We start from the raw sequence: 17,973 nt of genomic DNA, 5'->3' as shown, positions 1-17,973 counted from the left end.
CCTGAGGAGAAGAGTCTACATGAGGCGGTAGGTATTTTTTAAATGTCATTATTTGCAGGAGCAGCCGGCGCACATATCAAGAAAGAAGACCACCGCATTGGGTGCTTTAAAAGGGCACAGTATTGACTGGCTAAGTACAACGGGCATGGAACTCCATCCCACAAGTTGACATCTGGCACCCGTACGACACACTGCATGCAGGTTTGCACGCCTCCATTCAACAGTCAGGCAATTACACTGGTTATTAATGGACCAACATGACACATTTGCAATGGCTTTTCTTGTGCCGATATTAACTCGTAGTCCTGTATCTTTAATCAATTAAATATGTTACCTTGACAAGTGAAGACCTTGGTGGAGACCATAGACTGTTGGTTGCAGTTATTGCAGAGAAAAGACCTCCCAAAGTCTGTAACAAAAGAGTCCCAAAAATAAAAACTTGGCGACTAACCGAGCCAAGTGTAAAGGAAGAATTCAGGGTAGTTGTCCGCAGGTTGTTGCCAAGAGAAGAACTGAAATTGGTAGATGAAGAATGGGATACTCTAAAGAAGGTTGTGGCTGGTACAGCAGAAAAAGTATGTGGACGACAGAGTCAACTAAGAAAACCTAAAGAAACTGCCTGGTGGAATGATGATATTAAAAAGGCTATCAATGAAAGAAACCGTGCAAGAAGATCCTTATATCAAGCAAGAACATGGGGGGATCAACATGAAATAGAGGAGAAGCTGTCACTTTACAGAAAGAAAAAATTACATATCAAACAGTTGGTTGTAGCTTAAAAACAGAAATGCAAGGAAGATCTGGCTACCAAAATAATGCATGATGGAAATCAAAAACTATTATACAGTATTGTTAAGAATAGAAGAACTCAAAATGAATCTATCCAATCTGTAGAACTTCCTAATGGTGAGGTGACTAGGGATAAGACCAAAATATTACAGGAGTTTCAAAGGCACTTTGAAACTTTGCTGAACTGTTTTTAAAATGTCACTCCATTAGACGACAAACCTTATGATTTTGGCAGCACAAATACCACTAATCTGACATGGTTGGAAGTAGAGACAGCAATATCTAAGCTGAAAAACAACACATCAACTGGATCAGATGAATTAAGTGTTGAGATGATCAAAGCACTAGGAGAGGTAGGACAACAGTGGATGTACAGGGTACTAAATAGAATCTGGAAAGAGAATGTAATACCCAATGACTGGAAGCAAGGAGTCATCATCCCATTGTTGAAAAAAGGTGGTAGAAAGAAATGTACCAACTACAGAGGTATAACTCTGCTGTCACATGGCCTCAAAATCTACGAATCCATCCTTGAGAGCAGGATTAGAAAATATGAACCTACACTTGAGGAACAACAACATGGATTTAGACCTCATAGATCAACTATAGACCTCATTTTTGCCACCAGAATGCTCTATGAGAAGTATTGAGAGAAAGGTAAAACACTTATAACTGTTTTTCTGGACATCGAGAAAGCATATGACCATGTACCACGCAGGCATATATGGGAATGTTTGAGACATAAGAAAGTGCCCAATAGCACAAGTACAACGATTATATGATGAAATCAAGTGTTGTGTCCAGGTCCAGGATGGAAGGTCAGGTTGGTTTGAAACGAAGAGTGGAGTCCAGCAAGGAAGTTGTCTTTCACCACTTCTCTTCATAATCATAATGGATGAAGTTTTAAAAGCGATTAAGAGAAAGGATCCAACAACTAATGCCCTGGTGTTTGCTGATGATGTAATGGTATGGGGTGAGACAGAAGTGGAAGTAGAAACTAGACTAGATATCTGGCTTTTACAACCTTTGGTCTCAAAATCAACAAAATGAAGACAGTTGGCTTGGTGATAAGTAGAAACTCTCCAACTGTTCATCTAAGAATTGGAGATGAGGAGATGGATATTGTAGATAACTTCCAGTATTTAGGTAGTGTTCTGTCATCAGACAATACCATACATCAAGAGATTAGTAACAGAATACAGAAAGCTTCCAAATTCTATCACGCTGTACGTCACATACTTTGGGATGAAACATTTCTGTTAGTTTCCAAGATCAGCTTGTACAAAATATATCTAGTACCTATACTGATGTATGGCCTGGAAGCAGCAACACTTACTGGACCAACAAAGAGTCGTCTTCAGGCAACAGAAATTTTCTCTGTTCTTGTCTACAAAAAACAAAAATAGATAAAATAAGGAATGTGGATATCCGACAACAGCTTGGATTGGAAAGAAGCTTGCTGGAGACTCTAGAAGTGAAGAGATTGCAATGGTATGGTTACATGAAAAGAAATGATGATGATGACCTTGACAAATATACTGCCAAAATCTCCATATTCTACATTCCTTATTTCATGATGTTTGGATATTTTTTCTGCCAGTGTATTGCATTTTGTTTGCAGCCCTTAACTTTTCATGGAAATTACTTCCAGAGTCAAAATACTTACATTCCCATCATTTTACAGTTACTCAAAACAAGAAGTTCCACGCAGGTACACTTCTCAGAAACAACTGAAACTACATAGGGTGGAAGGTAACTGATGCAAAAAAAAATAAACATAAATAACAAATCTTGGTGAGAAGATTACAATGTCCCAACCTTCAAATCTGTACCTTGCATAGTTAAGCTATAATATCACAATGAAATCAGTGATGTACATGGTCAATAGCTCAAAACGCAAGATGATGGAGTGTACAAATGTCTAGGAATAAGTGTCAGAACAAATGCTTATTTATATTTTCCCATATCTCAATACGTTCAGCTGTAAAAAATTAAAAAGTTATGACCTGAATGGTAGCAAAGTACGTGTGGCAAAGCAGCTACGATGAAGCGCACTGTGGACAAGGTCACTAGCCTCGTTGGGAGGGGAGGAGTGACCCGTGATGTAACGTTTACAAACCACACAGGTGTAGTATGTATCTAGTGAACATATACCACTTAGCCATGGCACAGTTCACACATGATTTGAGGTGATTCAATAGAATCTGAGTATTTTCTTGTAGAACAAAACATGTCATTCTTTGTTTTCTAGTGTGCGTTATTTTACAGGTATGTATGTATGTTCAGTCTTCAGCCCTAAGGCTGGTTGGATCCTCAACAGCTCTGCCATCAGCTGTCATAGATGGCCTAGGCATCACTGAAGAGGCGTACTAGGGAAATGAGGAGTGAGGTAGTTTCCCATTGCTTTCCTCACCGAGCCAGAAGTTGCTATTACATATCAGTCTGCCAAGCCCACTGAAATGCATGCATCAACCGACCCTATGAGCAACATTTTCACACCATTCATTGAAGGGACTGGCTGCACAAGGAATGGCATTACTAACATTGCTCATACCTCAGTCACTTTCATATTGTCAAAGCCAACGATAAGACAGAGACAGATCAATGAAAGTAACAAAATTGCTCTAGCCCATACCAGAAGACATAGTGCACTGTAAACACTAGGTCCTGCCAGCAAAGGCATATGTTATAGTATTATATTTGTTATCACTAGCGTTTTTGACAGACTGTAAAGCTTTAAAAGTACATAAAGTATCATAATATGAGAGACAATTTCACACCATTTATAAAAGGGACTGCATTAGGAATGGTGTTCCTAGAAATACTTATAACTCTGTCACTTTCATATTGTAAAATCCAAGCATGAGGTTAAGACAGGTCAATTAAAGAACAAATTTGTTCTAGCTCATATCAGAAGACATAATGTACTGTAATCACTATGTCTCACCAGAAATAGATCAGGGCTTCTTCAATATTGTAACTGTCACTATCTGAACAGGATTGTATCAAAGGCTGAAATACAGATTCACCATCTTCCTTATGGATATACCCAGACACCATACGACGAAGTGTTCGAAATCCTTTATAATAATTTGACTACTATGAAACACTATGAAACTTCATGTGTATGTTTAGTACTCAGCCCGAAATTTGGCCGATTCCTCAATAGATCCACCATCACCTGTCATAGAGAATCTAAACATCACTGAAGAGGTGCACCAGGGAAAGGAGAAGTTATGTGGTTTTCCGTTGCTTCCTTCAGGCCAGGGGTTATTGTCATTACGGGGAAGCTGTTTGAAACATCAGGTCGCCCACCGCACAGTCACTCTGAAAGAGCCCATAGTAAGATCTAAAACACACTCTGACCAACCCAGTTGACAGAGAAAAGATATCCATCTACCTGCCTACAGTGCCATATTATAAGAATAAATACAAACTGGACGATGTAGAAGTGAGGGGTCTCATGATCAGTGCGAGAGGGACAGTTGCTAAGGAGACGATAGAGCTGATGAACACCTTCAACATCAGTAATGAGGAGTTCATCGACTGGGACCTGAAAGCGCTCAAGGGTTATCTTCGGATCTTTAGACTGACACTTTTATTCGACCTCCGACTGAAATCATGGACTTGTTATTTATTTTTTTAAATTAGTGTATTGTCTCAGGTAGCCTCCAAATGGAGGAAGATTTTGATAATAAAATTTAAAAAAACACATCAGTCTGCCAAGTCAACTGAAACACGTCAAACAACACTTTCAAACAATTCATCACAGGGCTGGCTGTATAAGGAATGGTGTTCCACTAAACCGTGATCATCTTTTGTTCCAGTCGAACATGGTCAACATGCAAAGATGTCAGAAATATTTTTCCAAAGGAAGATGATCACTGTATTTAAGTAGAGTATACTGTATCTAGTCAGCCCCGTGGTGTAGGTGTAGCGTGCCTGCCTCTTACCCGGAGGCCCCGGGTTCGATTCCCGGCCAGGTCAGAGACTTTTACCTGGACCTGAGGGCTGGTTCAAGATCCACTCAGCCTATGTGATTAGAATTGAGGAGCTATCTGACTGTGAGATGGTGGCCCCGGTCTACAAATCCAAGAATAACGGCCGAGAGGATTTGTCATCCTGACCACACAACACCTCGTAATCTGCAGGCCTTCGGGCTGAACAGTGGTCGCTTGGTAGGCCAAGGCCCTTCAAGGGCTGCAGTGCCATGGGGTTTTTGTTTTTTATACTGTATCTACTGAATAAAACTTGCAATGGGATAAAATAGTAATATTAATTTTACATTCAATACACATTATTATTATGCATACAATATTATAATGCTGTACTATACTGTATACTATACTGTATTACACTACTTATTGCAGAAAAATTTAACAATCGAGGTCTCCGCTCCCGGAGGTTCACATGGCCCACAGGTTCACTCAGCCAACATCAGAAATCAGAACCAGGTTAATTCCTAACTCCTGGGTAAAGGTGGCCAGGTGTAGTGCCAAGCTTAGGTATAGTGGAAGCCTTTACCGATCACTGCTCCAAGGGCTTTCATGGCCTGTATGAAGACGACTTTGCTCTTGTTTTAGTTCTTTTACAAAAAAAGGTCGCACATTAGTTAATTATTAAAGATTTTTGCTGAGGTTTCTTTCATTTCTATTTGTTTATACATATAAGCTGTGTAGAATTGTGTGTAATAACCGTTGCTTAACTGAAGTTAAAATATTTAATATGTTTAAGACTTCGATATCCTGCACCTACCCAATAAACCACCCAACACTCCTTTCCTGTTAGTGACATTTGCAGACATTTTATTGGCCCTAAATCTAGGATCGTTATTTCTTGTTTTACCAATTGTTAATAGGATAAGAGTGACGAATATCCCAGCATACTGTAACCGTTCACCACCATGCCCAGAGGTATGTCATGAGGTCCACCATATAACATATTTCTTTTTTATTTATTTATTTATGCAGGATCAGCAACAGCATAACGCCGAATTACAAAGATCCGAGCTATGTACAACAGATATTAATCCAAAATGAAAGATATATAAATATTAACAAAGGACACAAATTTACAGAATAAAACTGTAAAATCATATATAATACATACTTACACAACAATGACATTAACAAAGGAAAATACATTTACAGTAAGTACAGGAGCAGAACAGGAAAGAACAAGAAGGAAAATTAAGTTATATGAGAAATATCATGACAGAAGGAAGGAAATGTTACGAAGATGTCTAGGTTCTTGTTGATAGACAAGGTATTAAACGTTGCTGGAATATGTACAGAAAGGGACCTTTGGGTGAGAGAAAACCGGGAGTAAGGAATATGGAATAGGGTCTTCATTCTAGTACTACTGGATGGGACATGGAGGAGGAATAAGGAAACTAAATCTGGAGACATGGGCACCCATTTGACAGTTTGTACGGGGGAGGGGGGCTAGACCTGGGGGTATGTAGTATTTTTAAAAATTTTGGAAGATGAATGGCAACTTATATTCCACAGTAGAATAACACCCATGATATCCTCTTCCTGTTGGTGGGGGCGGTACTACGACTTCTACGTAATACCGACTTTTGAATCATTTTATTGAAAGAAAAATACTTGACTATATTAGATTTTTGCCTTTCCCTGAGAGCTAGAGGGGGGCCGCGGCCCCCCCTTGCCCCCGGGTATGGGCGACCTTGTCTGGAGACCTAAATAGACCATTAGCTGCTTTGTATAGCAGCTTTAGGTCAGCTCTTTCCTCCGAACAGAAAGAGTCTTGAGTTTCAGTTTCCCAAGCAAGTGTATAGTGCTTAAGTTGCGACATGCAGGGATCCTGGCTCTGACGATAGCACAGAAAAAAAGATTGTACAAGGTCAAGGTGGCTGAGATTTGAAGAAGCAGAAATGGACCAGACTGGAGAGGCGTATTCAACAATAGGTAAGATACAGGAAACATAGAATGCTCTGAGGATATTTACATCTGTGATGTCAGAAAACCTGTAGAGTAAACCATGGAGTGACATAGCACTTGAGGTGACCCTGGTTATGTACAAGACAAACAACAATTTACTGTCAAAATGCACTCCTAAGTCTTTTTGATTGTCAACAAGTGCAATCGGTTGGTTCAGTAGGTGATACTCTTGTAGAACAGGGGATTTATGAAGTGTGAACGAAACGGTGGAACACTTGGAGGCATGAGGTTTAAGATGCCATGTAGTACACCAACCTGACAGTGAATCAAGTGCATTTTGCAATTGGATTGTATCTGTGGTAGAATCGATCTGCATGAAGATTTTACAATCATATGCAAAGAGAAGGATTTCACATGAATGGTGGAAGACAGTATCAATAAGGTCATCAATAAACAGGACAAAAAGAAGAGGACCTAGAACACTGCCCTGCGGGACACCAGAGAGGGTGGTGGTGGGAGAAGAACTCCACCCACCAAGTACCACGTGCTGTAGTCTTTCGCTCAGAAAGCTATTAATTAGAGCACGTTAGACCGTTCAGAAAGTTTGTGTGTAAGAAGCGTGTAATCCACGGTATAGAAGGCTTTCACGATGTCAATATAGCATACATCAAGTTGAGAGCTCATGTGGATGGCAGACGTGGCATGATGAAGGAGGATAACCAAGTTAGTTATGCAGGAGCTTCCAGGAAGAAAACCATGCTGCTGGGGGGATATATATGGAATTGTAAATGCAAGCAAACGCTGGTGGAGATCCTTTCACGAATGATTAATAAAGCAGGTAATATAGAGATTGGGTGATAATTTGTTATATCTGACCTCTGTCCACCTTTAAGAATGGGTGTGATATAAGCAAGTTTCCAGGAGCTCAGAAAGTAGTCGACTGAGAAGCACGGATTGAATATCATGCTAATAGGGTATGAAAGAGTTACTGACGTATTCTTAAGGAAAACAGGACTGAGACAATCAGGACCAGTGGGTTTATTTTCTCACAAAGACGAAAGTAGGGAGTACACTTCAGATTCAGTGGTAGAAATATTACTGAGGCTATGGGAAGTAACAGGTGTGATTTTAGGAAAATCAGCATACTGAACAGGTTTAACAACATTTTTTTTTGCTAGGGGCTTTACGTCGCACCGACACAGATAGGTCTTGTGGCGACGATGGGACAGGAAAGGCCTAGGAGTTGGAAGGAAGCGGCCGTGGCCTTATTTAAGGTACAGCCCCAGCATTTGCCTGGTGTGAAAATGGGAAACCACGGAAAACCATCTTCAGGGCTGCCGATAGTGGGATTTGAATCTACTATCTCCCGGATGCAAGCTCACAGCCGCGCGCCTCTACGCACACGACCAACTCGCCCGGTGGTTTAACAAAATTAGAGGTAAAATATTCATTGAATAATTCAGGTCTATCTGCTCCACTGGCTACAGAATGGTCCCAGGTTACTACTTCCGGTATTAATTTGTTATCTCTTCTGTTATTTGTAAGTGACCAGAACCTTTTAGTGTTATGTCTTATGCCGTTTTCCGCAACATATTTGGTTGTAATGAGTATTTTTCGCCCACACCGGGATACGAATGACGCTGCACCAGCTTGATGGGCGAGGGTCTAGTTATGCGCATAGACAGAAAGAGGGCTCAGCACAGCGAGTCCTTGGAATCACGCTCTCACTTCGCAGACAGAGAAGAGAACAGTCACGCCAAGCGCAGGAGAACATTTGGGTCAGAAGGCAGAGTCTATTACAGTGTTTTAACACAAGAGCTGGATATTCTCAGCGATTTCCTTGTATATCCACTGGTGTCAACTCATTGTATTCATTTCTTAATAATAATAATAATAACATATATGTCCTGTGAAAGTGTTGTCTCGATAGAAAGCGATGGATTCAAAACGGCATCTGCGGTCATTTACTGTGCATGAGAAACTTAAAATTGTAAGTGAAGATGAAATATACAGAAATCGTGCTGTTGACAGAAAGTACGATATTGACAAATCATGTATTTGTTGTTATAGATGTTGATTCCCATAGGGAATCTGAAATATTTGTTCCGAATGAGTAAATTTATAATACCAATATAAATGGTCCGTTATTGGACATTATAAATTTTCCAGCTAACTCATTCTTGTTGCCAGCGTTTCGCCCCCATGTGCTAGGCTGGGCTCATCAGTTGGTACCTAGCACACCTACCAAGACGCTGGATAGTGCATATGATGGAGGCCACTGCGTAGGCTAATTGTAGCTACCGGCAGTGCCAATGCACTATGAGAGACTTTGTCTCATTATCAAAAATTGATGCCTGCTTGGCCATCAGATGTTATAGATGTTGATTCCCATAGGGAATCTGAAATATTTGTTCCGAATGAGTAAATTTATAATACCAACATAAATGGTCCGTTTTTGGACATTATAAATTTTCCAGCTAACTCATTCTTGTTGCCAGCGTTTCGCCCCCATGTGCTAGGCTGGGCTCATCAGTTGGTACCTAGCACACCTACCAAGACGCTGGATAGTGCATATGATGGAGGCCACTGCGTAGGCTAATTGTAGCTACCGGCAGTGCCAATGCACTATGAGAGACTTTGTCTCATTATCAAAAATTGATGCCTGCTTGGCCATCAGATGTTATAGATGTTGATTCCCATAGGGAATCTGAAATATTTGTTCCGAATGAGTAAATTTATAATACCAACATAAATGGTCCGTTATTGGACATTATAAATTTTCCAGCTAACTCATTCTTGTTGCCAGCGTTTCGCCCCCATGTGCTAGGCTGGGCTCATCAGTTGGTACCTAGCACACCTACCAAGACGCTGGATAGTGCATATGATGGAGGCCACTGCGTAGGCTAATTGTAGCTACCGGCAGTGCCAATGCACTATGAGAGACTTTGTCTCATTATCAGAAATTGATGCCTGCTTGGCCATCAGATGTTATAGATGTTGACTCCCATAGGGAATCTGAAATATTTGTTCCGAATGAGTAAATTTATAATACCAATATAAATGGTCCGTTATTGGACATTATAAATTTTCCAGCTAACTCATTCTTGTTGCCAGCGTTTCGCCCCCATGTGCTAGGCTGGGCTCATCAGTTGGTACCTAGCACACCTACCAAGACGCTGGATAGTGCATATGATGGAGGCCACTGCGTAGGCTAATTGTAGCTACCGGCAGTGCCAATGCACTATGAGAGACTTTGTCTCATTATCAAAAATTGATGCCTGCTTGGCCATCAGATGTTATAGATGTTGATTCCCATAGGGAATCTGAAATATTTGTTCCGAATGAGTAAATTTATAATACCAACATAAATGGTCCGTTATTGGACATTATAAATTTTCCAGCTAACTCATTCTTGTTGCCAGCGTTTCGCCCCCATGTGCTAGGCTGGGCTCATCAGTTGGTACCTAGCACACCTACCAAGACGCTGGATAGTGCATATGATGGAGGCCACTGCGTAGGCTAATTGTAGCTACCGGCAGTGCCAATGCACTATGAGAGACTTTGTCTCATTATCAAAAATTGATGCCTGCTTGGCCATCAGATGTTATAGATGTTGATTCCCATAGGGAATCTGAAATATTTGTTCCGAATGAGTAAATTTATAATACCAATATAAATGGTCCGTTATTGGACATTATAAATTTTCCAGCTAACTCATTCTTGTTGCCAGCGTTTCGCCCCCATGTGCTAGGCTGGGCTCATCAGTTGGTACCTAGCACACCTACCAAGACGCTGGCAACAAGAATGAGTTAGCTGGAAAATTTATAATGTCCAATAACGGACCATTTATATTGGTATTATAAATTTACTCATTCGGAACAAATATTTCAGATTCCCTATGGAAATCAACATCTATAACATCTGATGGCCAAGCAGGCATCAATTTTTGATAATGAGACAAAGTCTCTCATAGTGCATTGGCACTGCCGGTAGCTACAATTAGCCTACGCAGTGGCCTCCATCATATGCACTATCCAGCGTCTTGGTAGGTGTGCTAGGTACCAACTGATGAGCCCAGCCTAGCACATGGGGGCGAAACGCTGGCAACAAGAATGAGTTAGCTGGAAAATTTATAATGTCCAATAACGGACCATTTATGTTGGTATTATAAATTTACTCATTCGGAACAAATATTTCAGATTCCCTATGGGAATCAACATCTATAACATCTGATGGCCAAGCAGGCATCAATTTTTGATAATGAGACAAAGTCTCTCATAGTGCATTGGCACTGCCGGTAGCTACAATTAGCCTACGCAGTGGCCTCCATCATATGCACTATCCAGCGTCTTGGTAGGTGTGCTAGGTACCAACTGATGAGCCCAGCCTAGCACATGGGGGCGAAACGCTGGCAACAAGAATGAGTTAGCTGGAAAATTTATAATGTCCAATAACGGACCATTTATATTGGTATCATGTATTTGTGATTGGCAGAAGAAGAAGAAGCAGGAAAAACTTATAAAAAGTAACTGCGATTGCAGAGCGTTCCATGGACGGAGTGCAGTGTTTCTGGAAATTGAAGAACGACTCCACAAATTTGTGACAGAAAAACATGAGTTAGGATATGGTGTTTCTAGTGAAATGTGTCAATTGAAAGCACCAGATAGCTCAAAACACTTCAGATAACGATGGTGAACTGTGAATGATCGGAGTATTGGACCGATTTTATTTATGATTTTTGTGATGATTTTATTAACTGTAAGCTGTTTAAATTTATATTTGTGGTATATTTGAAGAAAATTAGAGGTACGGTAAGTAAGTTATTTGACGTTTTATTTTTTTCCGTATTTTGTTGTCTCAAATTTAGGGTGCGGGTCTTATTCGGGATTCAGGATTATACGGTAATTAGACCAAAAAGAACATGGAAATGTGGTTCAAGAAACAATATCTCGACAGATTAACGCCAACCATGACTTTAAAATATTTAAACAGAATCTGTCTTTGGCATTGCCTACACTCATGCATGTGCCTACTTTGAATACCAGGCCTAGATTCTATTGTAGAATCCTTGAGCTAACGTTGAGGTTATAGCTGGTAATTTCTTCATTTGATTCCTGCAGATGAGGCAGTGTGATGTCAATATCTCGAAAACAGTTAGTTTTGTTCTTTGCGTTGTGAGGCTTAAAATGAGCTTTGTCTTGCCCTTGTACAATGAATTCTCTATTTTGTTTATGTTAATGTGCCAAAGGACCAAACTTTACGGAACGGAGGGTTACCCGCAGGTCCTAAATGGTAAGTAAAATTTTGGTGCAGGTTGGTGGAATGGTATAGATTGGTATAAGAAACTGACAGACATTCTGCCTTAAATATATAGATAATAGCATAGATGAAGCGCCTGACAGTGTAAATTAGGACCGCCCAAGTTACAACCTGGAAGCTTCGTCTGTGGCCTGCCTGAACAAGTTATTTTACTATCATGCGTTTTTTTTAGTTCAATTTTTAGTGGTTATTAATAATTGGTTTCAGTGAGACTTGATGGCGAGTACAGCTATGCAAATGCTACTCCTTAAAAACATAACACCAGATAGTGTTTGATGAATAACTGCTAGTTTTTATATAGCTTTGTAACAGTGAGTAGCAAAAACAGGTGGTTCACTGTTAATGTTCGGTTATCATTAGAGGACATTACTAGCAGGTCATTCATCCTTTACACGCCACTATCCACACCCTTTTCACTGCCTTGTGCCCCCACTCTCCACCAGCATTTCTTTCGTTCTCAGTGATTTTACCTGAACAGAAGTATTACACACAGTAAACGTCATGATGATTCCATATCGACTTACAAATCATTAAAAAAAATTGACTCCTAAGAGAAAATTATATTTTTTTCACCTTTCAATACACTGTAAAGAAAGACTTTACACTATTAATAAATAACAAGACATTTTTTATAACACCAGAACATGTTTCAGTTCCCGCTAGACCATCATCAGCTGGCTAACAAATAAATTTATGTCTGTTAATTATTTATTAATAGTGTGGAGTCTTTCGTAACAGTATATTGCTAGGTGGAAAAATATAATTTTCTCTTAGGAGTCAATTTTTAATCATTGGTATAGAAGTGTTACAAAAAGTGCAAAATCCTCTTGCAAAAGCTTAAAATGATACTGGAGGAAAAAAAAGAAAAGGAAAAAGAAAAGTACAACAGAAAGGGGCACGGGCTACCAAGTGACCGCTGCTCAGCCCGAAGGCCTGCATGATGATTCTCTTGGCCATTACTTTTGGCTTTCCAGACTGGGGCCACTATCTCACCATCAGGTAGCTACTCAATTGTAATTAATCACTAATCACGTAGGCTAAGTGGATTTCGTACCAGCCCTCTGATCCACATAAAAATCCCTGACCTTAATGCAACCCTTCCCTGGAGATCCGTATAAGTGGGGGGTTTGCCTCCAGAATTATGTAGTTCTGCAAAGAGAGCCATTGAGCAAAAGGAAACAGAGTTTAGTAACAGTGTCAGCCACAAAAAACCTACAACCTTACAAGGAGTGAGAATACCAGTACAGTAGTGAAAAATGTAAAATACCTTAGCTCTACCATAAATGACAAAGACAATCTTGAAAGTGAAATCTTATGGAGAATCCAGTCTGGCTGGAATGTTTGGAGAAACTGAAAAGAGGAAATACACAGGCAGTTCTATATGGAGCAGATACGAGGGCAGATCAGAAAATAAGTTGCTCTTCCCAGTTACGGCCATTTATTACACCACCTATAAAACAGCAACACGACTATACGACATACACTGTAACGTCACTTTTCCACATAGTTTCCAAGAGACTCCAAACATTTCTGCGAACGCACAACCAACTTGTCGATGCCGGATACATAGAAATTTCCTCCAGCGTTCTGCAACCACTTGGAGACAGCGGCCTTCACCTCCTCATCGGTCTGGAAACGTCAACCACCGAGCTCCGTTTTGAGCTTACCGAACAGATGAAAGTCACATGGCGCTAGGTCGGGACTGTAGGGTGGATGTTGCCAGACCTCCCACTTGAAATACTGCAGCAGTTCTCTCGTTTGGCGGACCTTGTGAGGTGTTGCGTTATCGTGCAACAAAATCACACCGGCGCTCAATTTCCCCCGGCGTTTCTCTTCAATCGCTTTACGCAACCGGTGCAACATTTAACAAAACGACGCCGCGTTGATCGTCGTTCCTTTCGGCATGAATTCCACGTGCAGCAAACCCTCCATGTCAAAGAACACTGTCGCCATAACCTTACCGGCTGAAGGTTGAACCTTGGCCTTCTTTCGTTGTGGTGATGAGGGGTGCACCCATTCCATTAATGTTCGCTTCGTTTCGGGGGTGAAGTGGTGGACCCACGTTTCGTCGTCTGTGACGATTCGCCGCAGAAACCTGTTGCCGTCTGCTGCATAGCGTTGCAAAAATGCCAGGGAGGATTGGAAATGTTGTCCCTTGTGCTCATCGGTGAGAAGATGTGGGACCCATCTTTGACACAGCTTATGATATCCAAGGTCCTCGTGAACAATGGCGAACATACTGCCATACGACATGTTCAGCTGAGTCGCGATTTCTCTCAGTTTAATGCGCCGGTTCTGTCTAATGATTGCATTCACACTGTTGGCCTTTGCACGGGTCCTGGACATTGCGGGCCTGCCTTTGCGATGGTTGTCTGTGATATCCGTGCATCCGGCTTCGAATTGCTGACACTACTTTACGGTACCTTGCCGGGAAATGGCCCGCTCCCCATACACAGCACTAATTTCACGATGAATGTCTGTGCAATTCTTCCTTTTGGCCCATAGGAATCGGAATGTTGAACGCACCTCACATTTGGAGTGAACGTCCAGTTGACGCGCCATTGCATTTGGCCGCTATTCACACAATACTAGCCGAGACACCACAGCGACCTGCCTAACAGACGTGTGGGCAGTGTCTGTCCCTTTCTCCGCTGTGCCCACGTTTGTGACACACAGCGCGCTGCTGCGGCGCGTTAGTGCAACTAACCTTTTGATCCACCTATGTACGTGGCCTGTCAGGGATACTGCTTAAGATACATGTTGCAGAGGTGAAGATGCTGAGATATTTGTGTGAACTGACAAGGGGGGGAGGGAGAGAGAGAGAGAGAGCAGAGTGAGAAATCAGAGGAACATTAGGTGTGAGGGAAGGATGACAAAAAGATAGTGAAACAAGATTGAGGAGGTTTGGCCATGTTGAGTGGAGGTGGATGATTATGTACAAAGGATGATAACTGGGATGGCAGTGCCAGGTAAAAGGAGAAACAAGACCGAAAAGAGATGGTTGGACAAGGAGGATATGACCAAGTCGAACTACAGAAACACTTGGTCACAGATAGGAACAACTAAAGGAAGTTAATCCACACCAGTGACCTCACTTGGTGTTGGAGTAATAAAACTGAAGAAGGGGTTAAACAGGAAAAGACAAGTTTACCATGTTCAAATATATCTCGAGGTAAAAAGTAAAAATATCTTACCTTCCACACAGATAGTTAAGGAAGCAAGAAATTGTAAAACTCCTCAACAAACAAGGTAGGAAGATACAGAGTATTTAAAAAGAAATGCCATAATGATGATTATTTTTTATTGAAAACTTTAATGAAGTTATAAAATTGCTACAGTGAAAGCACCAAGGCTATTAAATCCAAACTCAAATTCGGAGGGAATCACAGATGATCTTTGGTTAAATAGTTTCGTGAGGGATGGATAGATATAGATGAAAAATATACTGCTTACCCTGGTAATAACAGTAAGAGAATTTGTTAAAAGTACTTCCTTACCAATATCAATAAACTAGTATCATGTGAATCAATAATTACAATTGGCTTATAAATGTACCTTGTTCTTGATAGAAGGAATATTTGTGTAGGTTAATTGCATTTGTAATCCTGTATTTACAACTTTACGTTTTGATACTGTATTCTAAATGTTCAATTCTAAGAACAATATAGTTTCTGAAACTACAAACTTGTGGACAAAAACATATTATATCTTACAGAATGACTCATCAAAAAGGGTGCTAAGGAACAATCACTAAATACTGGAAGACTAACACAAGGTACCCTAAATGAGGGTTAAATTATAGTTTAGTTTAAGCTTAAGTGATACTAAAAACAGCACGAAAATCACTGAGCTACAGTAGTCTACAGAATATCAGTCTCTGAGTCATGTGGCATTAGAACTTACCAGTAAGGAAAATCCTTCAGTCCAAGTGCCAGGTAAAAATATTTTTCTTACATTAATTAATATTGCAATGTCGTTTTCATTGTCAAAATTGTATTTTGAACTGATTGTTTTATTTTCTAGCAATTGCCCAATCAATGGTGAAGCAACTGTCGATGTAATAAGTTTTGTACCTGAGCAGGCTACTATACGTATGGCCGCGAATGCTGACTGAATTGATGGGAGATTTAGCCAAATTCTAAGGAGAATTTCATATAAACTGTCCAGTAAGAACTAGAAACTAACAAAATTTACAAATCAGGTATAAAAGAATTACCGAAAACATATACTTACAAAATTACTATCAAATATTGATATTAATAAGAAAAATTACTGTGAGGAGCTGGATTATAACATTAATGTCCATATCTGTCCATCCCTAAATGTCTCTCAAATAAACGTATTTCAATATTCTTGATGGTCAATGTATTATTGAACTTAGACAAATTACACCAATATTTACAAAAATAACAAACAGTCCCAAGAAACTGGACCCAAACAGCCATCATTAATCACTTATTAAAACATCCGAAACTGTATGCTACACTAGTATACTTGTACAGATTTTACTTTTAAAATGAATATCACAAGAGTCATGTACAAGATTTTTCACTCCTAACAAGTTATTCAGAATGCCTTCTTGCTTCGTTGAGGCAAAATCGATTCCTTGGCATAATTAAATAGCGACAATAATCCATATTTTTTACCTTTTCTTGAAAAGTAGTTTGTCACCACATCGCTATCATCTGTAACAAAATTGAGAAGGACATACAGTGTGTATTTTATAGGTCCTAATTTACATTCAATACCCTTAGAAATAGACAAGTTTTATTTCCAAAATTACTGTTATGACTACTGTTGAGAAATACATGCAAATGAATATTTTTAATGCAGCCACATATCTCAATAAAACTTAGTAATTATTTTGTTTTTGTGTTAAATTACGAAAACCAAAGTATATTTGTTCATGCACGAGTCTTTCAGACTTCAGTAAAACACATAATATGCAGCAGACTGTATTCAATCAATCAATCGATCGATCAATCAATCAATCAATCAATCAATCAATCAATCAATCACCACTGATCTGCATTTAGAGCAGTCGCCAAGGTGGCAAATTTCCTATGTCGTTTACCTAGCCTTTTCTTAAATAACTGCAAAGAATTTGGAAATTTATTGAACATATCCCTTGGTAAATTACTCCAATCCCTAACTCCTCTTCCTCTAAACAAATATTTGCCACAATTTGTACTCCTAAATTCCAACTTTATCTTCATACTGTGATCTTTCCTACTTTTAAAAACACCACTCAAACTTATTCATCTACTCGAGCAGCTCGTCTCCTTTCTCCCACGTCTTCCCAGTCAAAACTTTGCAACATTTTCCCAACACTACTCTTTTACATAAAATCAGCTTCATGGTCCGTATCGCACTTACACAGATTCACAAGTAAGTATTTTTGTATCGACAAGGTGGAAAATAAAAAATACTTAGTTGTGAATACTACTCTTTTGTCGGAAATCACCCAGAACAACCAAGCTGCTTTTCTCTGGATTTTTTCCAGTTCTCAAATTGCGTATCCCAGTGAGGGTCCCGTACTCTGGAACCATGCTCTAGTTGGGGTCTTACCAAAGACTTATATGCCCTCTCCTTTACATCCTTACTACGACCCCTCAATACCCTCGTAACCATTTACAATCCCACTTGTGTGATTATCCCAATGAAGACTCTTCCTTACATTAACACCTAGTTACTTACTTATAGTGATGCCGATAAGGAACTTTCACCCCATCAACACAGTAATCAAACCTGAGAAGACCTTTCTTATTAGTAAAACTTACAATCTGACTTTTAAAACCCATTTATCATCATACCATTGCCTGCTGTCCATCTCACAACTCTGTCGAGGTCTTTTTTGCAGTTGCCCACAATCTTGTAACTTATTCATTACTCTATACAGTATAACATCATCCACAAAAAGTCTGACCTCGATTCTAGTCCTTTATTCATATCATTTATACGA

At 39.9% G+C, this 17,973-nt stretch overlaps 1 protein-coding gene across 1 annotated transcript in view; it reads right to left on the bottom strand.

Annotated features, from left to right (window-relative positions):
• Nucleotides 1-16,361: 16,361 nt before the first annotated feature.
• The window catches only part of LOC136874970 (protein TEX261), a 42,797-nt gene continuing 41,185 nt past the window's right edge, over nucleotides 16,362-17,973 (bottom strand). The window contains exon 5 of the mRNA XM_067148682.2: nucleotides 16,362-16,696. Within this exon, the coding sequence (XP_067004783.1) occupies nucleotides 16,578-16,696 (119 nt within the window). The 3' untranslated portion in view covers nucleotides 16,362-16,577. The remainder of the gene's footprint in view (nucleotides 16,697-17,973) is intronic.

This window comes from Anabrus simplex, chromosome 5 (assembly GCF_040414725.1).
Source record: "Anabrus simplex isolate iqAnaSimp1 chromosome 5, ASM4041472v1, whole genome shotgun sequence".
Taxonomy (NCBI): domain Eukaryota; kingdom Metazoa; phylum Arthropoda; class Insecta; order Orthoptera; family Tettigoniidae; genus Anabrus; species Anabrus simplex.
This window is presented reverse-complemented; position numbering and strand designations above follow the sequence as displayed.